Source organism: Gavialis gangeticus, unplaced genomic scaffold (assembly GCF_001723915.1).
Source record: "Gavialis gangeticus isolate Ggan-Ray unplaced genomic scaffold, GavGan_comp1, whole genome shotgun sequence".
NCBI classification, from domain to species: Eukaryota; Metazoa; Chordata; order Crocodylia; family Gavialidae; genus Gavialis; species Gavialis gangeticus.
Window position 1 is genome coordinate 236,482,707 of NW_017729032.1, and position 25,969 is coordinate 236,508,675.

Genomic DNA, 25,969 nt, shown 5'->3' on the forward strand with positions numbered 1-25,969 from the left:
CCATTCCCCTTCCCCTCCCCCCCCCCACCAAGCCCTGAGTCTCCTGTGTTCACATTCACACAGATCAAAATATGATGGTCCACCTTGAAAAAAATTGTCATAAGCTTTTAAAGGACATTAAAGGTTCCTATTTGTAAACCTGACTACATGAAAACTTGCCATTAGGTAGTATTGGGTAGGACTGCAATACTTCCACTCCACTTACTGTGTAGTGGAAGAAACACAACCTTCTCAATAGAACTAATGCACCTTGCAAAAAATATATATTTGCATTGGATTATTGTTACCTCCATTAAAAGGGAGGTTTAGCTGATATCTTTATATAGAGGTAAAAGTGACAGGGCAGCATTTCTTCATCAGTTTGCATACTAGTAATCCTTGATAACATTCCCTGTAGATACTAAGCAGATTTAAGTCCAAAATGAAAAGGCCCTAAGAAATCCCATAATTTGTTAAATGAAATGAATATAAGGAGTAAAATGATGTGAAATATGCATGTCAACGTTTCATCCTGTGGAGCCATTATAAGGATTAGGTTTGCCTTGATCTGCAAAATGTTTTGTGGTCAGTCATAGTACTCTGAAAATTTGCTACAGGATATAATCATAGCAATCAACCAGTGAAGTACAGTCTGTGCCTATTTTCCTGGTACAGTACAAAGTCAGTGGTAAATGAAATTAGAAGTTTTAATCCCACATAATTGAGTTAGTCTATATAAGGAAATCTGTACTTAGAATTCCCTTGCCATCCAGAGTTTTGTAACTCTTCAGAACTATTTTGTTTTCCAGTCGTTTTGCTGAAGCAGTAGTACCATGGAAGGCAAAGATGGATAATGAAAATTAGGCACTAAAGTCAATGTCTAATTATGGATTTAGGTGCCTAACTTTAGTTGGTTTGAAAAATGTTGGTTTTGATAGTTGAAATAAATCCAGGACAGAAAGTGAACCTGCCTTCACTAGGAAATTAAAAGGATTTAATAACATTACTGGCAAGTGCATGGTCAGTACTGATTATGGTAAAGAAAAGTACATTAATCAGCTCATGATTAATGACTCTTCTTCCTAACAAAAAAAATACCTTCTACCCTTGGAAGCTGCCTGTGAAGGGAGCTTTCATGTACACTGATACTCGGTGAGAAAATGGAGCAGTTCTACAATGGTTTTCAGTTTTCCAGGAATCTAATACTCATTATTTTTGGCTCAGAAAGTTTTTCTAAAATACCCAAACTTAATTTTTGCATGTCACTCACAACAGCTCTCTGGTTCCCTCTACAATGAATGTAGCTTGAGGCATTGCCTGTGGAAAAACTGGGTAGGTATGGTGGTAACTGGTGCCCTAATGGGAACAGCCAGGACTCCTGGCCCAAGAGATTGTACCTTTCTTGCATTAACTAGAGAGAGAGAGGGTAAATAAAAACCCAAAGAAAGGAATGAAAGGAGCAGACACAGAAGAGGTAAAATGAAAAGGTGGATATGTTCTGTGCCAGTATATTATATCTACCCAAGGTGCACAGTTCTGTTCACAAAGCAAGCATGAATTCTGAATTGTTCACAAAACAAGCATGCCCTGTGAACACCTTCTACATGGAGAACTATAATATTTTTCAATGTTTATGAAACAGATCCAAGACAGCAGCATTTCAGTGTTCAAAGAAAGAACATAAATTGCAGACAGAAAATTGCTAGTCTATAACAGAACAAAATCCTCAGGTTAATCAGTTATATAATTCAAACCACCCAAATTGTTCTGATTCTTTGAGTGGTAACACTGTAACAGAATAAGGTTTTGCTAGTCCTGTCTTCCAAAGGCTGCTACTAGCTTGTGCCTTTCTCTGGCTCCCAGGAATAATCAAGCAGCAAAAGAGCAAGAAGTCTGTTTCAGAATCTAACAGTGGCCTTTAAAGAAAGGATTAAGGATTGCTTCTTAAACTACTAGCACTTTCAAGAGGCAGCGCACTATATATTTTTATTATGTATTCACTTAATTTTGAATTCTTAAGACAAAATTTAAACAAGTAAATTGGTTTGATTTAGTTCTCTGAGCTGTTCTCTGAGTTTAGCTCTTTTAATTGAATACATGAACCTTTTTAAGTTATCATTGTTCTGTGGAATGAGGAAATGTCTCTGTTAGAAAGATGCTGCCTGGTCAACAGCCTCAGGGAACATCAGCCTTATCCATAAAGGGCTATGCCTTAAACTGACATGATGTTTGATAAAGAATACCTTTGGAAGAAGACATTCTAACAAGGTTAATATGCCCCACTTTTCATCCTCTTAGAGGCCTGGAGTCATCAATGTACTCTGTGGCCTGATGATGGCCTTTGGGAAAGAATCATGACACTTCAGCATGTCCCAGTTTCAGTTCCAGTACAGGAAGATTCCTAACCACACTCTGAGAAAACAAACCTGCCTAAATCACATATAAATTCATAATTCATTTTCTGACAAACAAAAAATATGTATGTCTGTGGCTTTTCAAAATAAGGGTCAAACTGCTTTTTTTCCTTTTGGTCATGTAGTTCTAATTAGTTATCAAATTGTTTATAGAAAGAGTGGCAAGTATATGATAGTTGTAATACATTGTAAAGAGAGGTGCTTGCTACCAACAGATAGCAGGATATAATAGGATAATCAGCTTAGTAGGAAGCAGGTACTGATTACATCTTGGTTGTTTCAACCTAATATTCAGAATAAACTGTCACCGGGATGTGGCTCTGTATATATGTGCTTGTCAGAGAGGATGTGAGAGAAAACACACCTCTAACATGTGATGGTTCTAGTATATTATGCTTGCAACACTTCTACACTACACACATTTTTTGTGTGAACTCATAGTGCCTTGGTAATGTTTAAGGCAGTGGTTCTCAACCTTTTTAGACTCAGAGCATCCATCAGTAGACACAAGGCAACCTTCAGAAAAATTCTAGCTCTTATGTTTTACTCACTGTTTAACTATAGAACAGTAATATAGCAGTTCTTCTGATGAAAAGAACTCAGATCACAACAGGCCAGAAGGTTTCTGACACTATGGATTTCTATGTGAAATCTCTGTGTGTATCTTATGAATCCAGTGTAGGTGTTTGCACTTCACAGCACCTTTAAAAGGATCTCATGGCATGTTGGGTGAGTATCAGTAGTATAAGTTATAGAAACTTATGATACCTACATTAAGTGCTGTATTGCCAAGAAAAATGGCCATAGTACATCTTTGGAAGAATGTCTTTTGAATAAATAACTATCATTCTTCTGATCATATTTTCACTTGCTCACTTAGCACACAGACTAAGAAACTGGAAGAACGTGGTATGACCAACGCTCACCCTGTCTTCTTTATAGTTTCATTTCTGGGCATTGAGAACATTGAGTCTATTTGGATAAAAAAAAAAAAGTCATCCAAATGATGTCATAAATATCCACCCCATTTAAAGAGCTCCACAGCAAAACATGCTTAGATATATCTTAAGTTCTTTTTCAAGTGCTTGTTTTTATGTGCATGTCATTGTGGGTATACTTGCATCTCAAAGACCTGCGTTTTGAAGATATTTTTACCCTAGCAGTAAGTGTATAGCAAGCATATCCTAAGGAAAAGCACTGAGGGTATTTCCCACTCCTCATGTTGTCTGAACTATTAAAGCTCAAGAAAGAGCTTCTGCCATCTGTTCCAGCTTGTGCACTTGTCCTACAGCTCTTTTTCCAAAACTTTTTTTTCCTACCTTTTTTCTTTTTTGTTTCAAATAACTTTTAGACAGCTACTTATTTTTAAAATAATTGAATCATAGAAGCATTGAACTGGAAGGGACCTGTAAAATCATTAAGTCTGGTCTCCTGCCATGGTGGATAGTGAATCTTATCAGGTCGTGGTCACTGTTGCCCAGAGTACCACCAATCCTCAGGCCACCTACAATGTCGTCCCCTTTGGTCAGCACTAGATCCAGAGTGGCCTTGCCCCTAGTGGGCCCTTCCACAACCTGTGTCAGAAACAGGCGTCTATTGTTGCCAGGAAGTTGGCTGACCTGCTGGAGGTGCCAAATGATCTTCCCAACAGATGTCTGGGTAGTTGAAGTCACCCATGATGATCATGTCTCTAGTACTAGCTGCCTCTGTCAGTTCTCCTAAGAACGCTTGATCACTCACCTCTTCTTAGGAGGGAGGCCTGTAGTAGACTCCCACAGTCAGGTCTACCTCTCCTGGTCCCCCTTGTAGTCTGACCCAGATTGTCTCAAGGGACCCTTCCCTGCTGTCATAGGTGACCTGCAGGGATGGGTACTGCTCTTTCATGCAGAGGGCCACACCTCCTCCCTTTTTCCCAGTCTGATCCTTCCTATAAAACCTGTAACCCTCAATATTTACTGTCCAGTTTGTGTATCATCCCACCAGGTCTCTGTCAACCCAATTAAGTCACATTTCTCATCAGCCAGAAGGAGTGCCAGTTCCTCCTGTTTATTTCCCATGTTTCTGGCATTTCCATACAGGCATTTGAGTGCTCCCCTAGTCACCTCAGGTTTTCTGCCTCAATGTCTCTGCCTCAAGATGTCAGTACCCATCTGGACATCCGTTGTTTGAACCCCCTCCCATGTGTCATTGTGGCTAGTGGATTCTGCTTCAGCAGCAGAACCTTCTCCCGAGCCCCCAGACATGTCTTGTTTAAAGATATCCTCAACAAGTCAGCAACTCTCATGGCAAAGAGTTTCTTCCCTTTTCTTGTGGTCTTTATCTGGTCTCTTTTATTTTTTCACTGAAACTTTAGACTTCCTTTCTTTGTGCTGTACATAAAGTGTACAGTAAGCATAAGCCCATGGAAAGCAATGAGGGCATTCCTTGATCAGGTCTCAGCCTCAACCATTTGTATTGTTACTCCCACATTATTTAGTTATTTTTTGTTTTATACATCCTGCAATGGGACTGTGCCTGACACAGCAAGCTTGTGAAATACTTTTACTGACTAAGGGTGAATTATAAACCTTAGAATTACTCTTTCTTCAAATAATTGTGTTGAGAACCCAGAGGCATGGTGACTCTACACTCCTCTTGTGTAAATCTTTATAGTCAGTCTCAGACTTAGCTAGGCACAGACCTTCTATTTAGGTGAGTTCCCTAGTTTCAGCACCAGAGTCCTTCAGTGACCCAGAGATGGTTTCTGGGAAGATTTCTATCCTGGGGTCTATGGATGAGGTGTTCTTATCCCCTTCCTTGCTCTTTTGGATCTGAAAGTTCATGGCTTTGTAAGAATCTCAACAAAGCTTGGAAGAGCCTGGCACCTGGCTTCAATCTTAACACCAATATCCCATCCTGCATAGTTTCATCCCTGCTCATGAAGTACAGAGGCAGTTCTTTAGGACTGCCTTCCCACCATCACTGTGCATTTCAGCAGTGACTTCCCCGTCAGAGACTTTTGAGGCTTCCCAGTCTCTTTTCATGGACACTTCTTATGAGATTTTGCTTTGACAAGACAGCTTCTTCTCCTTTCTTTGAGTACTATCAAAGAAAAGGGAAAAGGGATTATACAATAGTTACTTCCACGCTCTGAGAAAAAAAGGAGAATGATGTCAGAAAGCTTAGCTGTTTTATGTGCAAGTTCAAGCTCAAGATGGTTACATTACTCGCATAATTCCCTTCTTTGTCTGGATTTGGGGGACTCACTCAGTCTTAATCATACCTCTATTTCTGTCGATGTTGTAGAAGGCCATGTAGGACTTGCACAACTAATCCTGCTGCTCCTGTCTAGACCATGCAGTTGTAGTTCTCTGACCTGCATGTGTCAATGAAGAGCTCTAGGACCTTGTCTTTCCCACCATAAAGCAACACACCATAAATATCAGCCTAAATGATAGGAGAAGTATGCTTCTCTTCTGCAAAGCAGCCCTATCCATAAAAGAAAAAAAGTTCTAGGTGATAAACTTCCCTGGTTAAATGGACTGTTTTTTAAGCCTGGTGCCATGCAGGTCTCTCTTTATACACAGGCTCTTAGATTACCTTCTAGTATTGCAGTGTGGTGACCTATCTCTCAACCCTTTCAAAATCCACCTAGCCACTATCTCAGCTCACCAACACTGCAGAAGGCCAATGTTTTCTTCTGGCTAGGTTCCATAATGCCTTGAGTAGAGAGTTCCTTCAAGTGTAACAACAGTCTCTCATTGCAACCTAAAATCAAGTCTTTACTGCCAGTACTAGCCAGACATCTGAACCAAAGGTCATGTGCTTGCTATTTCATTCCTGGCTATCAATTCTGCAAGAAAGTGCCTTAAAATCTAGGCACTACTGATGGATCACTCTATATACTATATTTTGCCCCGTTTTCCACCCAAATTGTCAGGGAATTTCATCCTAGTCAGCAGATTCACATATCTGTTTTGTTCCTAAAACCTTTCTCTCCAAGAGCTGAACCATATTTAAATATGCTTGTTGTGGAAAGAAAGCTTTGTCCCTTCACATGCATTTGACTGTGCCTTTCCAGAGATTTCATCAGCTTTATGATTCCACTGCTGAAAGATTAAAACCCACATTGGCTTCCAACCAAAAGGTTCTCTAATTGATCGCAGATTGTGTCAAGGAGTGCTGCAAAGTCAGTACTGTGGACTTCCCTATGGAGATCAAAGCTTACTCTACCTTAGCCTGACAGGCTCTGCCTTTGGGCTCTCTCCCTCCATTCCAGGTATCTAGAAGGCCACCTAGAGTGCTGTACACCCCTTCACCAGACTCTACGAATCTGGATGCTACATTTGGCAGAATTGTCCTCCAGTCCAATCTAGAGTTGTCTTCCATTGTTTGTATAGGACTGTGCAGGGTGACTGCATTGCTTTGGAGAAGTAATTAGTCTGAAGTCAATTAGAAAGCAGTGTAGATACGCACCTTTATAGACTAACTAAGTAAGATACATACATAGAGAAACCACCTGGATTCATTTGATCAGGTGCTGTAAAAGGGCCTGTAGAAAGTGGAGAGAGAAATTAGAATACAAAAGGCAAGGGAAAGAGGGGGAGGGAGGCAGTGCTAGAAGAACAAATGAGCAGTAAACCATAGAAACAAAGGAAGTCACAAAAACTAACCCAAGTCATGAGATAAGAATCTGCAGTCCCTGTTTAAACCTTACTTAACACAGTGCAATGTGTAGATGATTTCTTGTTCCACATTTGCATGTTCCAATCGGCTTTTAACTGTTGTTTGCCTGAGAACAGCAATCCTAAGGTCAGTGATGGAATATCTAGGGAGGTTGAAGTGTTCTTCCGCAGGCTTTTGTGTCTTTCTGCAGTAGACATCAGGTTGGTGTTCATCCATTTTTACATAGAGATCACCCTGTCTGGAACTGGGCTCCATTGACAAGCTTACAGAAAACACCATCTTAACTACCGTGAATGTCACATCTCTCTTTACCAGTATTCCTCATAAGGACAAATTACAAGCCATAATGACCACTGTCCCTGACAAGATAACTGCTTCTGTTTCCTTTAACCTTTTCTACTTTGTCCTCACACACAACTATTTCAGGTGTAGGAATTCCCTATACCTACAAATATGCCCACTGAATATTTATAACAGACCTGGAAGTCTGTTTGCTTTACAGCTGTCCTCTCATTCCCTGGTATGCCTCAGGTACATCAATTACATCTTTATAACATGGACCTATGGGAAGGAATGGATCCAAATGCCACATCTATACAGACCACATCATCACTGGACCTAATAATGAGGAGTACCTACTACTGAGAAGTACAACATGCAAGGTTCACCTGCAATTCTACCAATGTCATATACACCATCACCTGCTTACAATGCCCTTTTCCTGTCTACATTGGACAGACAGGGCAATCTTTATGTGTAAGAATGAATGAACACAGATCTGCAATTAGTTGCAGAAATGCAAAAAATCCTGCGGCAGAGTACTTCAGCCTCCCTGGACAATGAGTTTGCTGACCTCAGGATTACTCTTCTCAGACAAAAAGAATTTAAAAACTAGTTTAAATGTGAAATTGCAGAACAAGAAATCAGCCACATACTGGACTGCATTAAGTATGGTTTAAACAGGAACTGCAGATTCTTATTTGATGACCTGGAATAATGTTTGTGACTCCCTTTATTTCTATGGTTTTACCGCTCATTTGCTTTTCTTTTCAGGCAGTACCCCCTCCACCCTTCCCCCTACTTCTCTCTCTGTCCCTCTGTGTCTCTGTCCCTCTCCCTCCCTCCCCTTTCCCTCTTTCCATCCCTTGTCTTTTGTATGCTAATTTCTCTCTTCTTCTTAGACTCTGTTTTCTGCAGGCCCTTTCACAGCATCTGGTTTAAATGAATGCATGTTCACGAAAGCTTATGTTCTCTCTATATGTTTATATCTTATTTATTCTATAAAGGTACATATCTACCCTGCCTCCTCATTGCTTTGGATTCACTCAAAGAGTAAAATACAGATATGAGCAAACATTTGGAGAGAGAGAATGCATCTGTATGAGACACTTTGCTGTGCAGTAGGCAGATTTACTGTGCAGTAAAGTGTCACCATCTACACATGCAGGGCATTTGCTGTGCAGTATTTTAGACAGGTGTGCAGTTAGTACCTGTAAATGCAGGGCATTTGCTGTGCAGTATTTTAGACAAGTGTGCAGTTAGTACCTGTAAATGCAGGCACAAGATTAACTGTGCAGTAATGCTTGTGTAGGCACTGACTCAGAGCAAATTTGCTCCCAGTCAGCCTAGGCAGCAGGGGGCCATAGGGAACAGGGAGCACTCTGTCCCTGGTCATGGTGCAGCTCAGTGTTGGGACTGAGGAGCTCTGTCTCCTGTTTCATAGTTTCATAGTTTCTAGGGTTGGAAGGACCTGAGCAGATCATCGAGTCCGACCCCCTGCACAGACCTGGCTACTCAGGGAAGTGGGCAGGATGGGAACCCAAGCAGGGCAGCTGCTGATGAGCCCTGTGCTCCCCTGCCTAGCAGGAGGCTTGCTAACAGCTTCCACACACCCAGGACAATTGCCAGTTAACCCCCTTTTTGGCAGGGAAACCCCACCCAGTGGGGAACTGATTGTTGTGTGTCCTGATGGGCATGGGGCCAGGAGTACTCTGTTCACTGCAGGGGCAGCTGTCTCCTGGCCCAATGCACATCAGGTCTCTTCCCTGTGTGCATGAGGCCAGGAGACAGCTGCCACTACAGCTGGAAGAGCTCTCCTGGCCCCATGCACATTGGGACTGGTCCATGCCCCTTACCAGCTCTCTGGCTGGCTCCTGGAGGAACCTGGAGCTCCCCCTGGCTATTACAGAGCAAAGCAGGAGCAGCCCTGTACCACTCTGATCCCATTGGGAGCAAATCTGTGTCTAGTAGATGTTCTCCCAGGGAAGTTAATACTATGCAGTAAGCCTAATGTGAATGAATAGCATGTGTAGATGTGCCCAGAGAGAAGTTACTGGAGTTTTCAAAAAATGTTGCCACCGTGTACATTCCACAAATTTTCCTTGTTCTGCCACTCACCGTGATGGAGGAGAACTTGAGGAAGGGGGAAGAATGAGCCATTCTTTACACTATTGGTACAGAAGAGGCAAAGACAGGCATAACTCTTTTTTATTTTTTTGTGATAATCCAGAGTGGAAAAGGTTGCTGCCCCTCCCACACCATATTTGCAATGTTTTTTTTCTTTCTGAAAAAAAAACCTTTATACAGCTTTGAATGTTTCATTCTGGAAGACAAAGACAGTTTAAATAAATGATCCCTTTCTTCTAGTAAAAGAGGAGAAAACAATTCTAAATCTAATTGAGTCTATATAGAAGAAGAACCATCACATCATTCACAATCCAGTAGTTTTCTTGGCAGAAAAAGGTATTAAGGCAGTCAGAATCACTTAAATTAGATTTTGACTTCCTATACATGGTCATCTAACTTTTTTGAGGAGCATACAGAGGGCAATGGCACATCTTCAAGGTCATCAGGGCCTCTCTAATGGACTGTAGTCCACAACAATTTGTTAAATAAAGAAACTAGTACTAGAACTACATCATGGTTCAACCACAATGCACGAACAGGATACTCCTACAGATCTAGGTAGGATCAGTTTTTCGGGCTTATGCCAAAATATCCTCTGAAATACTAAAGCCAAATTTTCTCAAAGTGCGTCACTCAAGTTCTGCAACATGCTGTAGGTGTCTGTCTGGATTTGTGATTGCATTAAGAAGCCACTTTTATAACTGCAAGCAAAGTTTATTCTGAAGTTATAAAGGTTGTTCTAGTAATAGCACAACTAGCTGACATGACATATAACCATGACCTATTTTATAGCCCTCTTCAAAGACTTTTAATATTCATCAGAGAAACAAAGTCTAGGCAGTGGGTTCTTTATTTACTCAGTTGAAGCTTATAAAATAGCTACGTTAAAAATGTTATACGTGCCTATGATTTTAATTTATAACCATTCCTTGCTATTTTCTCAGATATATGATGTTCTGAGTATTGTTGACAGAATTACAATGCTTAATTATACCACAAGACTTTATTTATGGCCAAAGCATTTAAAAAAAAACCCTCATATTTTCCTAAGTTTGGATTTAAAACTGGATTTGACTTGACTGTGAGAAACATATTTTATTTACCATGCACTGGCAAGCAGCGTGCACTGTCTCCTGAGAGATTTAACATTGTAAGCAAGTTATGCAGGTGATTCAAATCCAGTTAATCTCACATAAAGAATGTTAATTGCATTGGCAATGGCATTCACTCTGATCACTCTATAGCTGTATAATTAGCTATTGGACATATTCAGGGGGCTGCCTGAGTGATGCAAATGTAGAAAACAAGATAAGAGGGAACTTCTTCTTTCCTGATTCACACTGTGCAAAATGCAAAGATGATGGCAAAATGGAAATAACAGCCATTGTAATTTGCATGTCCTTGATAACTGTGGTCTGCACTTATGCAGTTATTTATTTTCAAGCAAATTCTTAACTCTAGTGGAAAATATGCAATTCTGAAAGCTGGGCTTAAAGAAACAGATACATTTAAACTGCCTTCATGTAGAATCAAGTGCTCTGTCTGGAGACCTTTGGGCTATTTATTGACTCGTCATAAATAAGGTTCTCTCAAAGTGGGTTAGGATTTTGTTCTGGCCTTCTGTGAGGAAACGTACTGCCAGCTGCCAACTTAATGAATATTATGGTGTCCATTAAATACTAGATTTTTTAAAAACCTTTGTCCCTCATCTGCTATATTTTGTGTCGACAGAAATGTGTGTGTTAAGTCACATCAGTGTTTGTGTGTTAATTAAACATAATGCAACTATATACACATCCAGAATGCAAATGGCTTGCCAAGGGATATTTGTAAACACATACGCAGAGACACATGTGCATTTGCACTCATATATCTACTGTTAGCCGCGTAACACAGATGGACTGGAACAACGCACTTCATTTGCTTTTAACTTTTGGATCAGGAATGCTCAACCCCAACCCAGGGGCCACATCTGGCCCATGGAGCCATTTCATGCAGCCCACAGAGATCCCCATGGGTCTTTAAATTTGGCAGTGTGGGCCACACTGTCACTGTACATGGCTGGATCAGAGACTGTCCAGGCCATAGTTGCATGGCTGGATTCAGCCCCATATGGGACGTCGTTGCACGTGGATCAGATCCTGTCTGGGCAGTTGCTGTGCAGCTGGGTCGTGCTCTGCTGGCCCCACATAACTTCATTGGGCTCAGAGCCAAGCCTCACACATTTGGATCAGGCCCTGGCTGTACCAATACTGCTCACCTGATTGGGCCCAGAGGCTGAATCCATCCTGCAGACTGACCTAATTGCTTATCCAGTCCACAGGGAGAGAAGGTTGGGTACCACTGCTTTAGATCACTTGGATCCAGCTCTAAATTTCTTGGCTCAGGACTACCTTGATAAAATTGCTCCAAAAGAAGCCTCTGGAGCTGATCCCCATGAAATTGCATATAAATTCAGATTAGAGTCTGGGGTAAGATGTATGTAGCTGCAATATTCTGATTTAAATGCTTAAGTCAGTTTAGAAAAAGGTTTTTTTTTTTCTCATCATGAGGATGAGACTGTTCTCCTCTAGATCCATTGCATTACAGACAGGGCTGGTAACATCACATATTTTTAAGATTTCCTTACATTTTCCATTATTAGACCTTGGCTCTTTTTACTTAAAACTTTGGCCTAAAATTTTGTAACTAAACCAAATTTTTTGTGCTGTCTCAAACTTATTTTATTTGTATTTTCCCAGCCAAAATAGTTGAGCTGTTGCCAAGAATGAGGCTAAGGAAATGTTGCATTGTCCATGCTGAATTCTGGCTGTAGTTCCCTCATGCTTAAAGAAGAAGGTATGAAAATTGGCAGGGATAGAGTCTCCATGTCAGGAATGTGGTTTTGACTTTCCCTATGAAATATGTCCAAATGAGGTCAAATTACAAGCTCAGGGATGTGGATGGAGTTGAAGTTGGCATTTGCATAGGTGTGGGAATGGAGGTAAAAGGCATATAAGCTACTGTTTCTACATAATCCATAGAGACCATCTAGTGCTACATAGCTAAAACTCTGAAGATCCTATGCATGCCCAAGCATGATTTTCCCCACAGCTGCAGCTTAGGGCTCATGTGGAACTGATCTTTCTTGTGCTACCAGTGCCCCAGCCTCAACCTAGGCAATATGGACAAGGAAGCTGCCCAGGTTCAGCACAGCGGGGAAAAACACCATGTCTGAAGTGAGAGTAGTTTTGGACAAAAATAATTGGAGGGTTGACAGGGCAAGGACATAGTCAAGGAAACTATTACTGGGAACCGCTGGGATCAGATGAAAAGGGGAGGAGAAGAGGAAAAGATAAATGTCACATAGAGCCGAGAGAGGGACTGCTGGACAAAGGGATAGCAGGGACAGTGGGACTCAAAGAAACTGGGACCAACAGCAGTTTGCAATGAATGATATGGGTACAGTGCAGGGAGAGAAGTGTGTTTATATTGTACAAGGCTGGTGGAAAAAAAAACCTGAGGAAGAGCTGGGCCTGGGGGACTGTGGCGAGGAAATTTAATATGAGGAACTGGGGGTGGGAGGAGGAATGCCTGGACAAGAACACTGGCAGGAGCAGGTGGAGCCTAGGAATGCAGAAGCGGAGATAAGGTTTGGCCTGATCTGGGATAGAAAATGTATCAGGACTTGGAGGCTACAGCTCTCCAATTCTGGGGAAAGAAATAGGACTGAGTGTGTTTATAACGGATAGGGCAGAAGCTTGCAAGGATTGGGAAGTGATTCTGTCCGCTAGAGAAAACCTTCCCCTCTACAATTTGGAAGGGAACCTGAGATTCCTGAGTGTCACCCTTCCATTAGAAACTGAGAGAGGAACCCACTGGCAAAATATCTCATCCCCCTCTAGTGGCTATTCTTGCATGTGCCATAGAACGTGATGCTGGATAAACAGATTTTTAACAGGTGGTCGCTATTTCTATTTTCTGTTTGACTTGAGACTCTGAGTTTAATTTAGAAAAGTTCTGAGCACTTAGTCTCACCAGAGTTCAGTCAGAGCTCAGCTGATAAAATGCTACATAATGCAAAATATTCTGAAAAATCAGGTAGCTGAGACTGGGCATCTAAAATAGTGCTTAGGTTTTTTTTTTAACTTTAATCTCTCTGTACTTGAGTTCCTCATCTATAAAATAGAGAAATTACCACCCTGGCCCCATACAGCATTATTGTGAAAAACTTGTCTACTGTAGCTTGGAACAGTATATGAGAAAATTAATAATTCTCTCTCTAAAGACAGATTTAAATTACGTGCAATTAAGCAAGGCCTGTAGCCACACATTGAACAATGAAGCTACAATAAAATATTGAATTAACTGAATACAATCCATGCTGTGATATTTAGAAAATATAGCATATGATCATATTGTTAAAAAGTATCCTGAAAATGCATATGTACATGAGGACAAAAAAACCTTATACAGACAGTCCTTATTCTGGCATTACTTAAGTTTTAAGCGCAACCTTAAAATGTCCTTTCAAGAGAACTGTTTGTGTAGCAATGTGTTTCTGTAATATCCACTGCCCTGGCACACTATCAAGCCAAACTCTGGGCCAAATTCTTATCTTATTGCCCCATTGCACTTTTTGGAGTAATTTAACTGCCATCATTTGTCTCTCACCTTGATGAGACTGACATTAATTCAGGGTCTGATAAATTTAAAATACTGGTCTTAAAAATTACTTGTTGCGATAACTTTAGTTTCATGACTTTTTTTTACTTTGATTGTTAAACATTTTCTGCAATAAAAGGTTGTGGGGGCAGAATCAGAAGGGTAGAACCAAATATGAGTGAGCCAAAGGCAACTTGGAGACTGAACTAAGTGTCATCCCTGGAAATTAAATTATCTTGAATTTGTACTAGTACATCTGAGATCAGATTGTGGTCCTGTGTCTGGCTTTTAAAAGGGCCTGGGTAATATTATGACAATTAATAATATTTGTAGCTTTGCAAACTAACATAGCAAGGGTAAACAGAACTCATTATTCATGGCATAATTTCATTTCCTGTGGTGAAGTTAGCAGTGGAGATTAGGAAGGACCCCGTTTACAGCACTGTTAAATTGGTGTTGGTACACTACAGGGAGTTTTTACTTCCCTCTCCAGCATTAAGTTATTGATTATTGTACAAGCCAGGATACCACAGTAAGTAGACTACTGGACTGTTCTTTATTGACAAATCCTTAGGATGTTAAAAGCTCTATGGGCTGGTGCAGACTGAGCTAGAGTGCTCTGTTGAGATGTCTCCTTGTGAATGGTGCAGACTACTCACCGGTCCCACTCTGTGACATGGGGTGGAGGGAAGGCTAGTAATCCCATTCCCCTTCCCTTTTTTTCTGGCTATACCCTCCTTTCTATCCCTCCACTCCTGCCGTGAGTTCTTCAGTGTTCATTTACATGTTGAGATAGAACTGTAGGGCTGGAAAGGACCTCAGGAAGCCATCTCATTTAAGGCAAAATTATCCCTGACTAAATCATCCCACCCAACAGTTTGTCTAACCTGCTCTTAAAAACTTCCAGGGATGGAGGTTCCTTTCTAGGTAGCCTGTTCCATTTAAACATTCTCATAGTGAGAAAGTTCTTCCCAAAACCCAACCTAAATTTCCCTTGCTATAATTTAAGACTCTTTGTCCTGTCCTCTGCTGCCACCAAAACTAGTCTATCACCACCCTCTTTGTAACACCCTTCAGATATTTGAAGACTGTTATTAAATCTCCCTTTAGTCTTCTCTTTTCCAGATTAAATAATCCCATCTCTTTCAGCCTTTCCTCGTAAATCATGTTTCCTGGACCTCTAGTCATTTTGTGGAAGGTTTCTTTCTAGCCTTTGAATTTGCCTGGATTAAGCCTATGGGTGTATAGTCTCTTCTTGCTTGAGGCTGTGTATTTGAAGCTATAGTAGATGCAGTTACATCAATTGTTTTCCTAGTCATGGACCAAGAACCTACTGTGCTAATTACTATCCAAGCAAAGAACAAAAATAGTCTCAGTGCCTTAATCCTTCTGCAGTTTTTACTATTACAATATAATGTGGCAGCCACTGGTCCTCCATCCTAGTCCTGAGTTTGACATCAATTATACTTACTGATGATATTTAGACCTTAGCTTCCTTTCCCTTGACTCAGTAAACTAGTAAACAAAATGGTGGTAAAAAGTCATAAATAAATATAGCTTTAGCTATCCAAACTCACTAGATCACTTTTAAAATCTCTTTCAAGAACGACCCACATTTCTCAGGAGGCCAATTAACCAGGTGGTCCTGGAAGAAGAGGTGGTAGAATTCCGATGTCAAGTCCAGGGAGATCCACAGCCAACAGTCCGATGGAAGAAAGATGATACTGATTTGCCACGAGGAAGGTAAGAGTAGCCATTTTTGTTCTTAATGTTTTCAGTCCTCACTGTCTGACTAATTTTGCTTGCTTTGGTCACTGACATAAAACCTGTTATCAGATGTTATAGATAAAGAAGCTTTATTGATTGTTGGCCAATGACTGTTTAAAATATGCTTCCAGGCTGGTGGTTAAGGGAATCCATCCAGAGTTTAATCATTTGATTAATGGCTTAATTGAGAGGGAAGAGGTATTATCCCAATACGGGTATTCTCTGTAGTTGATAAACATATCTGACCTGTACCTAGAAATAAAGATGAAGATTGTAGCAGGGTAGGAGTGCTAGTAATCCTAAAATATAATTCAGTGATGCTCAACAGGAAGCTTCCAAACCAAAGAGTGCACTGGCATCCAGGAAATACTAATGTAAAATGTATAAAAATAAGGCAGCATACCATGTTTTGCTGGCTTCTTCTCCCTTCTTCTGCCATGATTCAGGATGGGGAAATACTTTTTTTTTAATATTCTAGAAAATAAGTAACAAAGACTGGAATTGGGCAAAAAGAAAGTAAAGAGACTCCATCTAGAATAGCACGTCCAGTTTAGGTCAACCACATTCCAGGAAGTTGAATTCAGACTGGAACAAGTGGAGAAAGAGCTACTGAGGTAATCCGAAGAATAAAGATACATTTTAGAAGATTAAGTGGAATGAGCTTGGCTTGTTCAGATGAGCACAACAGAAGTTGAGTAAGGATATGATTGTTCTTAGCAACCATACATTTCTCCTTCCTTAACTGATAAAAACAGGAGCATTTTTCTTAACAGTGATACTATGTTTTGTTAGAAATGGTTGTTTTGTGATCTACTGGGCACATCTACCCATGCCCCTGACTGGGCAGTTCTTTAGCAAGAACTACATGACTGTGCAGTAACTGCCATTACTGCACAGTTCCAGAGGTACATGGGTCATTTTTGACCCTATTGTACAGTAGCATCAGCATCACAGTTCATGACCACCAATGCTATGTCACCGTAGCTTGTTGCTACAGCGATGTAGCTCCTTATGTAGATGCACCCACTGTTGATATACAGTAGATATAATGATTCCATGCATTTTCCAATGAATCGCATGTTCATTTCCCTGGTAAACTATATACTGTGCCATGCTGACCCCACAGTCTCCTTATATAGACAAGGGAAAATAACTGCTAATTCAGCCAATTAAATAATAATTTCTACTGAAAATTGGAATCTTCCTTCCTAGCTTCCTAAGCAAGAAATGTTTTTGTCTTATTTCTGTGTCTTGTATCATGTCAATAATAAGCTTGTATTTTGATAAAATATTGGGGGAGATGACAAGAATATTTTATTTAGAAATTCAGCAAGCATTCCAAATCCCTTCCCCTAACTCTCATCTTTCCTTGGCAGACTGAATGGGTTCATCTACACATGCACATTTACTGCATAGTAAACAAAATTACTGCACAGTATGGGTGCATGTCCATATGTCCATTCCCATACTGCACAGTAACTATGGGGACTTATTCTGATTTGATCATAAATTTGACACCTGCATCATGCGGGTATCAAATTTATGCCTGATTAGTTACTGAGCAGTTACACACATGTAAACGTCTTACAGCGCAGTAATCCAGGGGCCTCCCTACTGGGTCTGCCCAACCACTAGGCTGTCCAGAGCCCAGTTCCAGGGCTCCTGGCTGCTCCCCTCCCCTCCCCCAGGGCTGTGCTGCTCTCTGTTAGCCTCCAGTTGCAAGCCTACAGCCTTTTTGTGCCTTGAGGCACACTGCACAGGAGCTTGGGGGACTGCAAGCCCTGTGTGCTCCCTGGACAGGACCCAAGCTGGTGCTGCTCATCCTGTCCACTAGCCAGAACTGCTCCCTGGTCACACGTGAATGTTGTAAAGGGCTGCAGTCTGCTGCTCCCTCTGCCGAGCTGTCAAAGCTCCCCAGGTCTCCTGCCTGGCTGGCTGTGGAGGAGGTACACAACTGGGCCCAGGAGGAGGTGCACAACCTTGTGGTCCTCTGGGAGGTGTGGAGGTAGAGGCAGTTTGCACACAGTGGGAGCTTGACCCCCCATGTTTATGATGTCCTGTTGGGTGGGATGCATGAGAGAGGCCACTCCTGATTGGCATGGCAGTGCTGCATGAAGGTCAAGGCCTTGTGTGCATAGTGGGTGGCCATGATCAGTCATGATTGTGACTGCAAGGCCATGCCCTTTATACAGAAACTGACCAACATTTTGGTTCTCTGGGAACCAGGCCACAACCCTGCAGTTTTCACTCTGACCCCACCCTCACCCCTCTGAGTGTGACACCTCCCCAGATGAGTGGCCCTCAGTTGTTCAGCGCCCTACCCACCTCTCTGTCTACTGCGCCCAGTAGCAGCTCAGGGAGCCCTGGCCAGCAGCTGCCTTGCCAGCTCCGCACCCTTGTGCCCCAAAATGAGGAATAGCTGACCATGACATTGCTGGCCACCAGCAGGTCCAGATCCTCCCCAGGAGGTGCCCCTAGCTGAGCACTGACTCACTGGCTGCAGACACCAGATGCAGCCACTTGCAAGGCCAGCCTCACCAGCCCCGGGCAGATGGTAAGTCATGTGCTGTGGGGAGGGTGCTTTCAGTCCCCACTGCAGCCTCTGCTCCTACTCCTTGCCCAGCCCACCTACACTCCCCTGGCCCGAGGGTCGCACGCCATAGCACAGAGAGAGGTGGGACACAGTTCAGAGCTGGGACACTGTTGGGCAGCATGTGTCCCCACAGCTGGGAGGGCACAATCCTCTTGCATCGCCAAGGAAGGCATTGATACTAGCGGCAATGCACTGCCCCTGGTGCAGAGCATCTTATTTCTGAAGTGCTGCAAACTCGCACAAAAGGCTTCTGTCTCTGGCCTCTGTGGGGCCAATATCTGGACACTGGGGAGAGGCCACCAGCCCCAGGATCTGGGTCACCTCCACCTACTGCTGGAGCTTTCTGGATCCACCCACACATGCAGTAGCACACCAAAGACCAGACCATCCTGCTCCAGTGGCTGGTGGCAGTTGCTGCAGAGCAGAAACTGCAGAATCAGACCTGGCGGATGGAGGAAGTAATCTAGGAGGAGGCATTCCAGTGGGCAAAGCAGGAGCACTGAAGCTGGATGGAGGCCTTTGAGGAGTGCTGCATCACCCTCTTTGAGTGGCAGACCAAGAGCCAGGGCCAGGCAGTTGTTGCTGCGGATGGTGACTGCCAGGCCCTGGACAACCTCCTGCCCCTGGTGGGCACACCCATGCACCCTGGTGCTCAGTCCCAACCCTGCAGGGCCCCTCGCTGCTGCTCTGCACCCTGCCACAGTTCTCTCCTGGGATTTTTTAGGTCTTCCAGTGCCTCCTACCTGCAGGAGCCCCTGGCTCATTCCCTGCCCTGGTCCTTCTGTCTCCCATTGAGGGCCAGTCACTTACCCTGGCTCCACACAGCCAAGGAGCCAAGGGTTCCAGACACAGCCCCACTAGGGGAAGCTGGCCCTCCTGGGCCTGGACTCAAGTGACCGGAAGGGGCACCTCCTGCTCTGCAGGAGCACCGGCCACCTGCACTAGAGCAGGAGCCTACTGCGTGCTGCAGTCACCACATCCCCCAGACCCACGGGTGAACCGTTCAGGGTGAAGGTGCTGACCACCTGACACTGGGGTCTGTGCCCTATGCAACCTCACCCCACAGGCCCCCCATGCCAGAACTCAGAGAGTGGGTCAGACAGTTAAATGTAGTTTTCAGTTTGGGACATGGGTTTTTTATTGTGGGTGTGTGGGGAGGGTGGTGCGGTGGAAGTGTTCATGGAGGTGGGGGTAGAATCTGTTTGTTGAGGGTGCATGTCCTTGAATGATTCTGGGGGTGGGCAGGGGGTCAGGGGTACGAGGCAGCAGGGCAGGCAGGCTGGAGCAGGGAGTTCAGGAAGAGGGGGTTGGCCAGAGCCTCCTGCAGTCAGTTCCCTGGGCCCAGCTGGCAGGTGCATGGCTGTCCTGGGGCCTGGGCAGAGGGAGCCTGCTGGGGCCAGCAGGAGCACCAGGCACTAGTCGTTGCTGGTAGGGGCAGGGACAGCCGTGGTACAGGGAGGCAGGGTTGGCAAGGAGGGAGCTGCTGCTGGGGGCACGCAGCTCCCAGACAGTGGATTAGAGGGTGCAGGCAAGCTTCTAAGATGGCCACCAAGTTTTGGCAGCTTCCTCTGGCCTTAGCACGACTGCCAAGTGCTGGTAGCCATCTGCTCGGAGGCTGGAGCTCCCCTGGTAGCCACAGGGGCCCATGGCAGGCTGCTCTGACCTGCACATGTAGACACTTGCCTATTCCCACTTAGCGTGCAGTAAGTTAACTTGCAGTAAATGTAAGCTAGCATAAATGCATGTGTAGACATGCCCAATAACTCCTAAAAGTTTCACCCTTGTATCAAGTATTTAAGACTTGTTAGTGGTTCTGAGTTTTCCCACCATCTTAAAGGTGCCAGGTTTTCATAAAATGTTAAATAACTTTTCTTAGAAAGTAACAACCTACTAAGATTTTGTAGAAAGAAAACAGCTCAAACCATGATATAACAAGTTTTTTTCTTTGTGTACACTATACTATCCATTGATTTCACTCCTGTCACTGGTTGCTTGTTACAACTAATTTAGTGGTCCTCCATGCCCTGCCATTTGAAAATCTTCTGGGTTTATAAAATTAACAAAGAAATTCTGTTTCTTAATTTTCTAACTATACACTAATAGTTTTAGTTTTTCTTTTAAGCATTACACACAGCTACACACACACACAAACACATATCTGTGTCTTTAAGATACAGCAACTAGATTTTTTCTTATTATGGCATAGTAAATGTAATAATGATCATGTGTTTGCATATATTTTAGGGCTTGATCTGGTAAATGCTGTTGCCAAATGTAGTTCTTACTGTTGTACACAATCACATTAAAGTTAATGGTGCAACTCTTAGTAACAACACTATACCTGGTAATGTTTCCACCTTTGGGTTTTTACTCCTTTTTGCCTTAAATACAATGATTAAAAAATCAGACTGAATGATTTTGAGTACTTTCCTAATGCTTTTGAATAGGCTTAATTGCATTTAGACTTATTCAAAATATATCTTTACTTTTCCATTTAAAACAAAAACATTTTGACATAGCTTTAGTGTGCAATAGGTGTGTATACCTTTAGCTGGAAAACCACCAGGAGGAAAGCTTGTGACTGAAATGCATACACTGAAGTACAGCTTCTGATGTCTGGGAATATGAAGGGTTTATTTGTTTTTGCTTTGTTACTGCTGTATGTTTTTAGTGCGTTCTGGGTACAATAGCTCTTATGAAATCTGTTGTGTTCTTGTGACTTAGGAGTGTCTTTCTGTGTTTTTAAAATCATTATTACTACTATTAAGTCAGTCTTATAAGTAGAAATGACAGATGCTGAACTGACAGTGCTTTGCAATCAAGTTTTATATTTCATTAGTGCATGTTCATTGCAATGATATTATGTTCCTCTTCTCTCTTCTCATATTTAAACTATAATAAAAAACTGTTTAATTTCATACCATGTTATAATTTGCTTTTTTCCTTAATAGAAGTTTCTTTTTAAGAAATGCACAAGGTTGTCTAAATGTAAAGGGGAAATGTAGAATGGTTTTCACTGTTCTTTAAATAAATGAAAGGGAGATACATAGTTGCATTCTGATCATAATCAGCTTCAGGCACTAGAGAATACTCCAGATGTTTTGTAGTGTTCTTTCAGTGCAGTTTAATATTACATTAACAGTTTTTTGCATTTATAATTTGAAAGTTCACCAGTAAAGTCTTTGTCTGAGTGCGGTTCTTAGAACAAAAGCATACTCCAATTCATAAATTCAGAGGGGTCCATTGTGATCACCTAGTCCTGAATTCCTAAATAACAGAACAGGATTTCCTCTCAATTAATTCCTGCTTCAAATCCAATAGGTATGGCTGAACTAAAGCATATCTTTTAAGAAAACATCCAATCTTGATTTAAAGAAATGTGCACTATTTATATAAACAGAAGCTTAAATTAATGTCTTTATCTTTCCCAGAGTAGAACATACCTGGGGCTCCCAAGCCATTTCATATTATGTTTTATCAAGACATCTAAATTTAGAGCATGAAGGGGTAAAACAAATATTTTTGTTAAATTTTTTTCTAGTGTGCATGCTGGGGTGAAACAAATATTTTTGTTATATTTTTTTCTAGTGTGGGCAAAGAAAAGTGGATATGAGACAGAATGACGTCTTTGTCAGTTGAGGAGAAAAGAACCTCTAAGTAGTTTTACTTTGAATGAATGGGAGATTATTTGAGAGAATAAAACTAGTTCTTGTCTTCTATATTATAAGCCTTTTACCATCTACATTCAAGACTGAAACCTTTAGAAAGTTTTTCTTTTGCGTTATTACAAAAATAAACCACAGCTGATGACATTCTTTGTGCAGCTGCCTAATGCTAATATATATTTTGTTTTTTAAATGATATTATCTTTTTGTTTTCATCCAAGGATTACAATGTCAGGATTATAGTAGATGCCTAGTAGGGTAACAATTATAAAAGGGGTATTAAGATTTCCCTTAGGCATTTCAACTTTCAGAAGTTTATAGCTCAATGGTACTAAAATAATTAGAATGATAGTTTGATTTTGTCATAGACAGTTTAACCCTCTTTCTCTGAACATAGGGGTCTACAGACATGGACCAATATGCAGGACTGGGGCATACATAGCCTTAAAAAATTCTTCTCTTTCTCCCTCTGTGTCGAGTCTTGAATCTTTTTAAAAGTTTTCCTTTACTGAGAAATGTAAAGGTAAAGAAAGCATAATCACTTCATGTGATTAAGATACAACACAGTCAGTTATATCACTATTACTTCATAGTGTGTTGTATAATAATTGAAAAAACATCCCCATGTCACTGAAATGCTTACTATTGTTGCTAATAGCAAGGGTTCCTTCAGAACTTTATCTCAACTTACATTATTTTATAAATTTTGGTATGATGCTAGCCAAGAAAATAATACTACAGTGTAAAGTCTGGGATGTGTAAAGCTTCATTCCAAAGGCCGTCCAGTTGAAGTCAATGACCCAAGACTGAAATGCATTGTGAGTCAAGGATAGAGGCACATGGTTTATATTTTATTTTAATTGCTTTAAAAATTTTTTGTTAAATCCCTTGCTACTGCAGTGCATAATAGCTAAGGGAATAATTAATAAAGTATTACTCATGTCAAGCTACTGAAGGTGAAAAGGAGATTGTGGGATCACTAGCCTTATGCCCCTTGCTGAAATATTCAGTTCAGTATTTCATGAATAAAGTTTCTTTGCATTAGAAATGACACAGATAAACAGGACAAAAGAAGCTTTCAAAGCAACCAAATAAAAGTGATCAGGCTGAATGATTAGGACACATTGGCAATATGTAAATCTCAGGATATACTCTTTTTCAAGGACATTTGTGAAACTGTGATATGGGCCTCACACGCATGGGACTTGCACTTTCAGATTCCTAAGTGATGGGGAGTTACAGTAATGACTTTTTACTGCATATGCCCTAAATCAAGTCTTGGTTCTACTTTTTAGGCCTCAGAATAGAAAGGGGAACACTATTATTGTCTGAGATTCATGGCATGGAGAAAGACATTTCTTTGGCTTGGCATATAATACAATTTGAATAGAGTTTGTGTAGTGTTTCATGTCTTCAAAATTTCTGGAAAAGCCTAAGAGAGCAGCTGCATAGCCTATAATTACATAGCAAGTAACACAGGATTTTTTTTTTCCAGAGGAAGTGAAGAGAGTCTCAGTTAGAAGTTAAAATTTATGACACACTGCAATAACTATTTAAACCTTTTTATGCAGAAGACAACAGCAATGCCAGATCTGCATGAGATTGAAGCTAGCTCAGAGAATGTATTTTTCATTTGCCTTAAAAACGTCTAAGTAGCAATCACATAGGTCTCTTTCTTTGGTGTTCCAGCCCAGAACAGCTGCTTTAGCTCTGTAAATACATCCTTAATGAAATTACAACCTGCACTTGCAAGTTGCATTTACAGACACTGTCTGATTAGATGAGTATTGTACTAAGGAATGACAAATGGTAGCTGCACCACCAAAAAGAGGTGTTCTACATGCTGCCCACACAGTGGGAGAAAGTGAGCTGGGAAACCTTAAGTTATACTTCAGAATAGAAATGGTGTGGAGTTTACACAAGCAATAGGAGATTATGAGTTATATGAAACATAGCTCAGCAAATAGCAGAAATCTGGTTTATTCTTTATTTCAAGTTGAGAGAATTAATCTGGTTTATTCTTTACTCAAGATGTGAATTAAAAATATCTGTTTAAAAATACCTTTGGGAAAAATATATACATTATTTTCTATTGTTCAAGCACAATTACTCAGTATTTTTAAATGCATTTTTTCATTTAATTTGATTAAATTTTATGAGTTTGTACTTTAATTACAAGTCACATTAGGACTTAACTAGAGATTATCTTTTATTCTGGCAGACACTTGGCTATATAAAAAGGCATTGCAGCTGAATTATATTTCACCTGTTTTTAAAACTAACATCTTATCCTTATGCCTTCAACTAAAATCATGCTAGATAGGGTACAGAACGAACAGGCCAGGATTAAGTGCCTTCCTACTATTGCCATAGAACTGATGTGTGATCAATTAAAGAAATTAGACATATATATAAGTCAGCAGAACTGGATGAACTCTATCGGAGAGTGCTGAAGGAGCTGGCCAAAGTCATTGTGGAACTCCTGGTGAAACTCTTCCAAAACTTGTGGCGCTCCAGAGAGGTCCCTGAGGACTGGATGAGGGCCAATGTTGTGCCCATCTTCAAGAAAGGGAAGAGGGAAGACCCAGATAACTGTAGGACAATTAACCTAACTTCTATCCCAGGGAAATAGAAATCCTAGAAATATTCATTAAGGAGTCTATATGTGATAGGCTCGCAGAAGGTAGGATTCTGAATGATAGCCAACATGGCTTTGTTGCAGGCAAGTCTTGCCTTACCATCCGCATCTCCTTTTATGATCAGGTAACTCGCCACCTAGATAAGAGAGAAGAAGTTGACATTGTATACTTTGACTTCCAAAAAGCCTTTGATATGGTATCCCACAATATTCTTGTGACAAATTTGGAAAATTGTGGGCTTAACTGTGAGACAGTTAGGTGTGTATGAAGCTGCCTGCAGGGTAGAACCCAGAGAGTCCTAATGAATGGATCTGTGTTGTCCTGGCAAATAGTGCTTGGTCCAAGGGGTCAGTGCTTGGTCCAGTGCTTTTCAAATCTTTTATCAATGATTTGGATGTGGAGGTGAAGAGCTCACTGACCAGGTTCACGGACAACACCAAGTTTTGGGGAAGCGTGGTCACGCTTGAAGATAGGCTACAGATACAGGTGAATCTAGACAGCTGTGCAGGTCCGGACCAGATGAAGTTCAACATTAAGAAATATAAAATGCTCCAAGGGGGGACAAACAACCCCCTATACACCTACAGGCTTGGCAGCGCCAAACTGACCAGCACCATGAACAAAAGGGACCTGGGGGTAATAATACACTAGAGTATGAGCCGGCAGTGTAGCCAGTAATGGCTGTGCAAAATGGCTGTCTTTTGATTTGGTTTCAGATTCAGCTGTTTTGGAGGACAGTGATTTGTTTTGGTGTTTTGGATCACTGTCCTGTTTTGTTTTGGCTGAGTCTGTTTCAGGGATTCAGCTCCATTGAATCTCCTTCGAATCTGTTTCAAATGGGTTGCAAGCTTTGCACAGCCCTACTGCCCAGCCAAGTAGTGCTTGGGGTCCCAGTGAGGAACAGGACAGCACCATGAATGGCTCATCCAGAGTAGGGGGAGGGCTACTGCCCTTCGTGCAGGTGAGGAGACCCCCGTGCACATCGCTGATCCCTGTCAAATTGGGTCGTGGGGCAGGGAAGCAGCACAGAACGGCGAGCAAGCTGTTGGTCCCTGCCCCATGACTTGGCTCCTCAGGGAGCAGAGATCCATACTGAGGGTCTCCTTGCCACTGCTGCCCACCCCATGCTGCCCTGGCGATGTGGAGATGCACAAGGTGGGCAGTAGCAGTGAGGAGATCCCAGCGCAGATAGTTTCA

General features: G+C 41.8%; 1 protein-coding gene across 5 annotated transcripts in view; it reads left to right on the forward strand.

Annotated features, from left to right (window-relative positions):
- ROBO2 (roundabout guidance receptor 2) overlaps positions 1-25,969 on the forward strand; it is a 787,363-nt gene that overhangs the window by 548,239 nt on the left and 213,155 nt on the right. For all 5 annotated transcript variants that reach the window (XM_019525121.1, XM_019525122.1, XM_019525124.1 and 2 more), the window contains exon 5: positions 15,713-15,851. In XM_019525121.1, the coding sequence (XP_019380666.1) occupies positions 15,713-15,851 (139 nt within the window). The remainder of the gene's footprint in view (positions 1-15,712; positions 15,852-25,969) is intronic.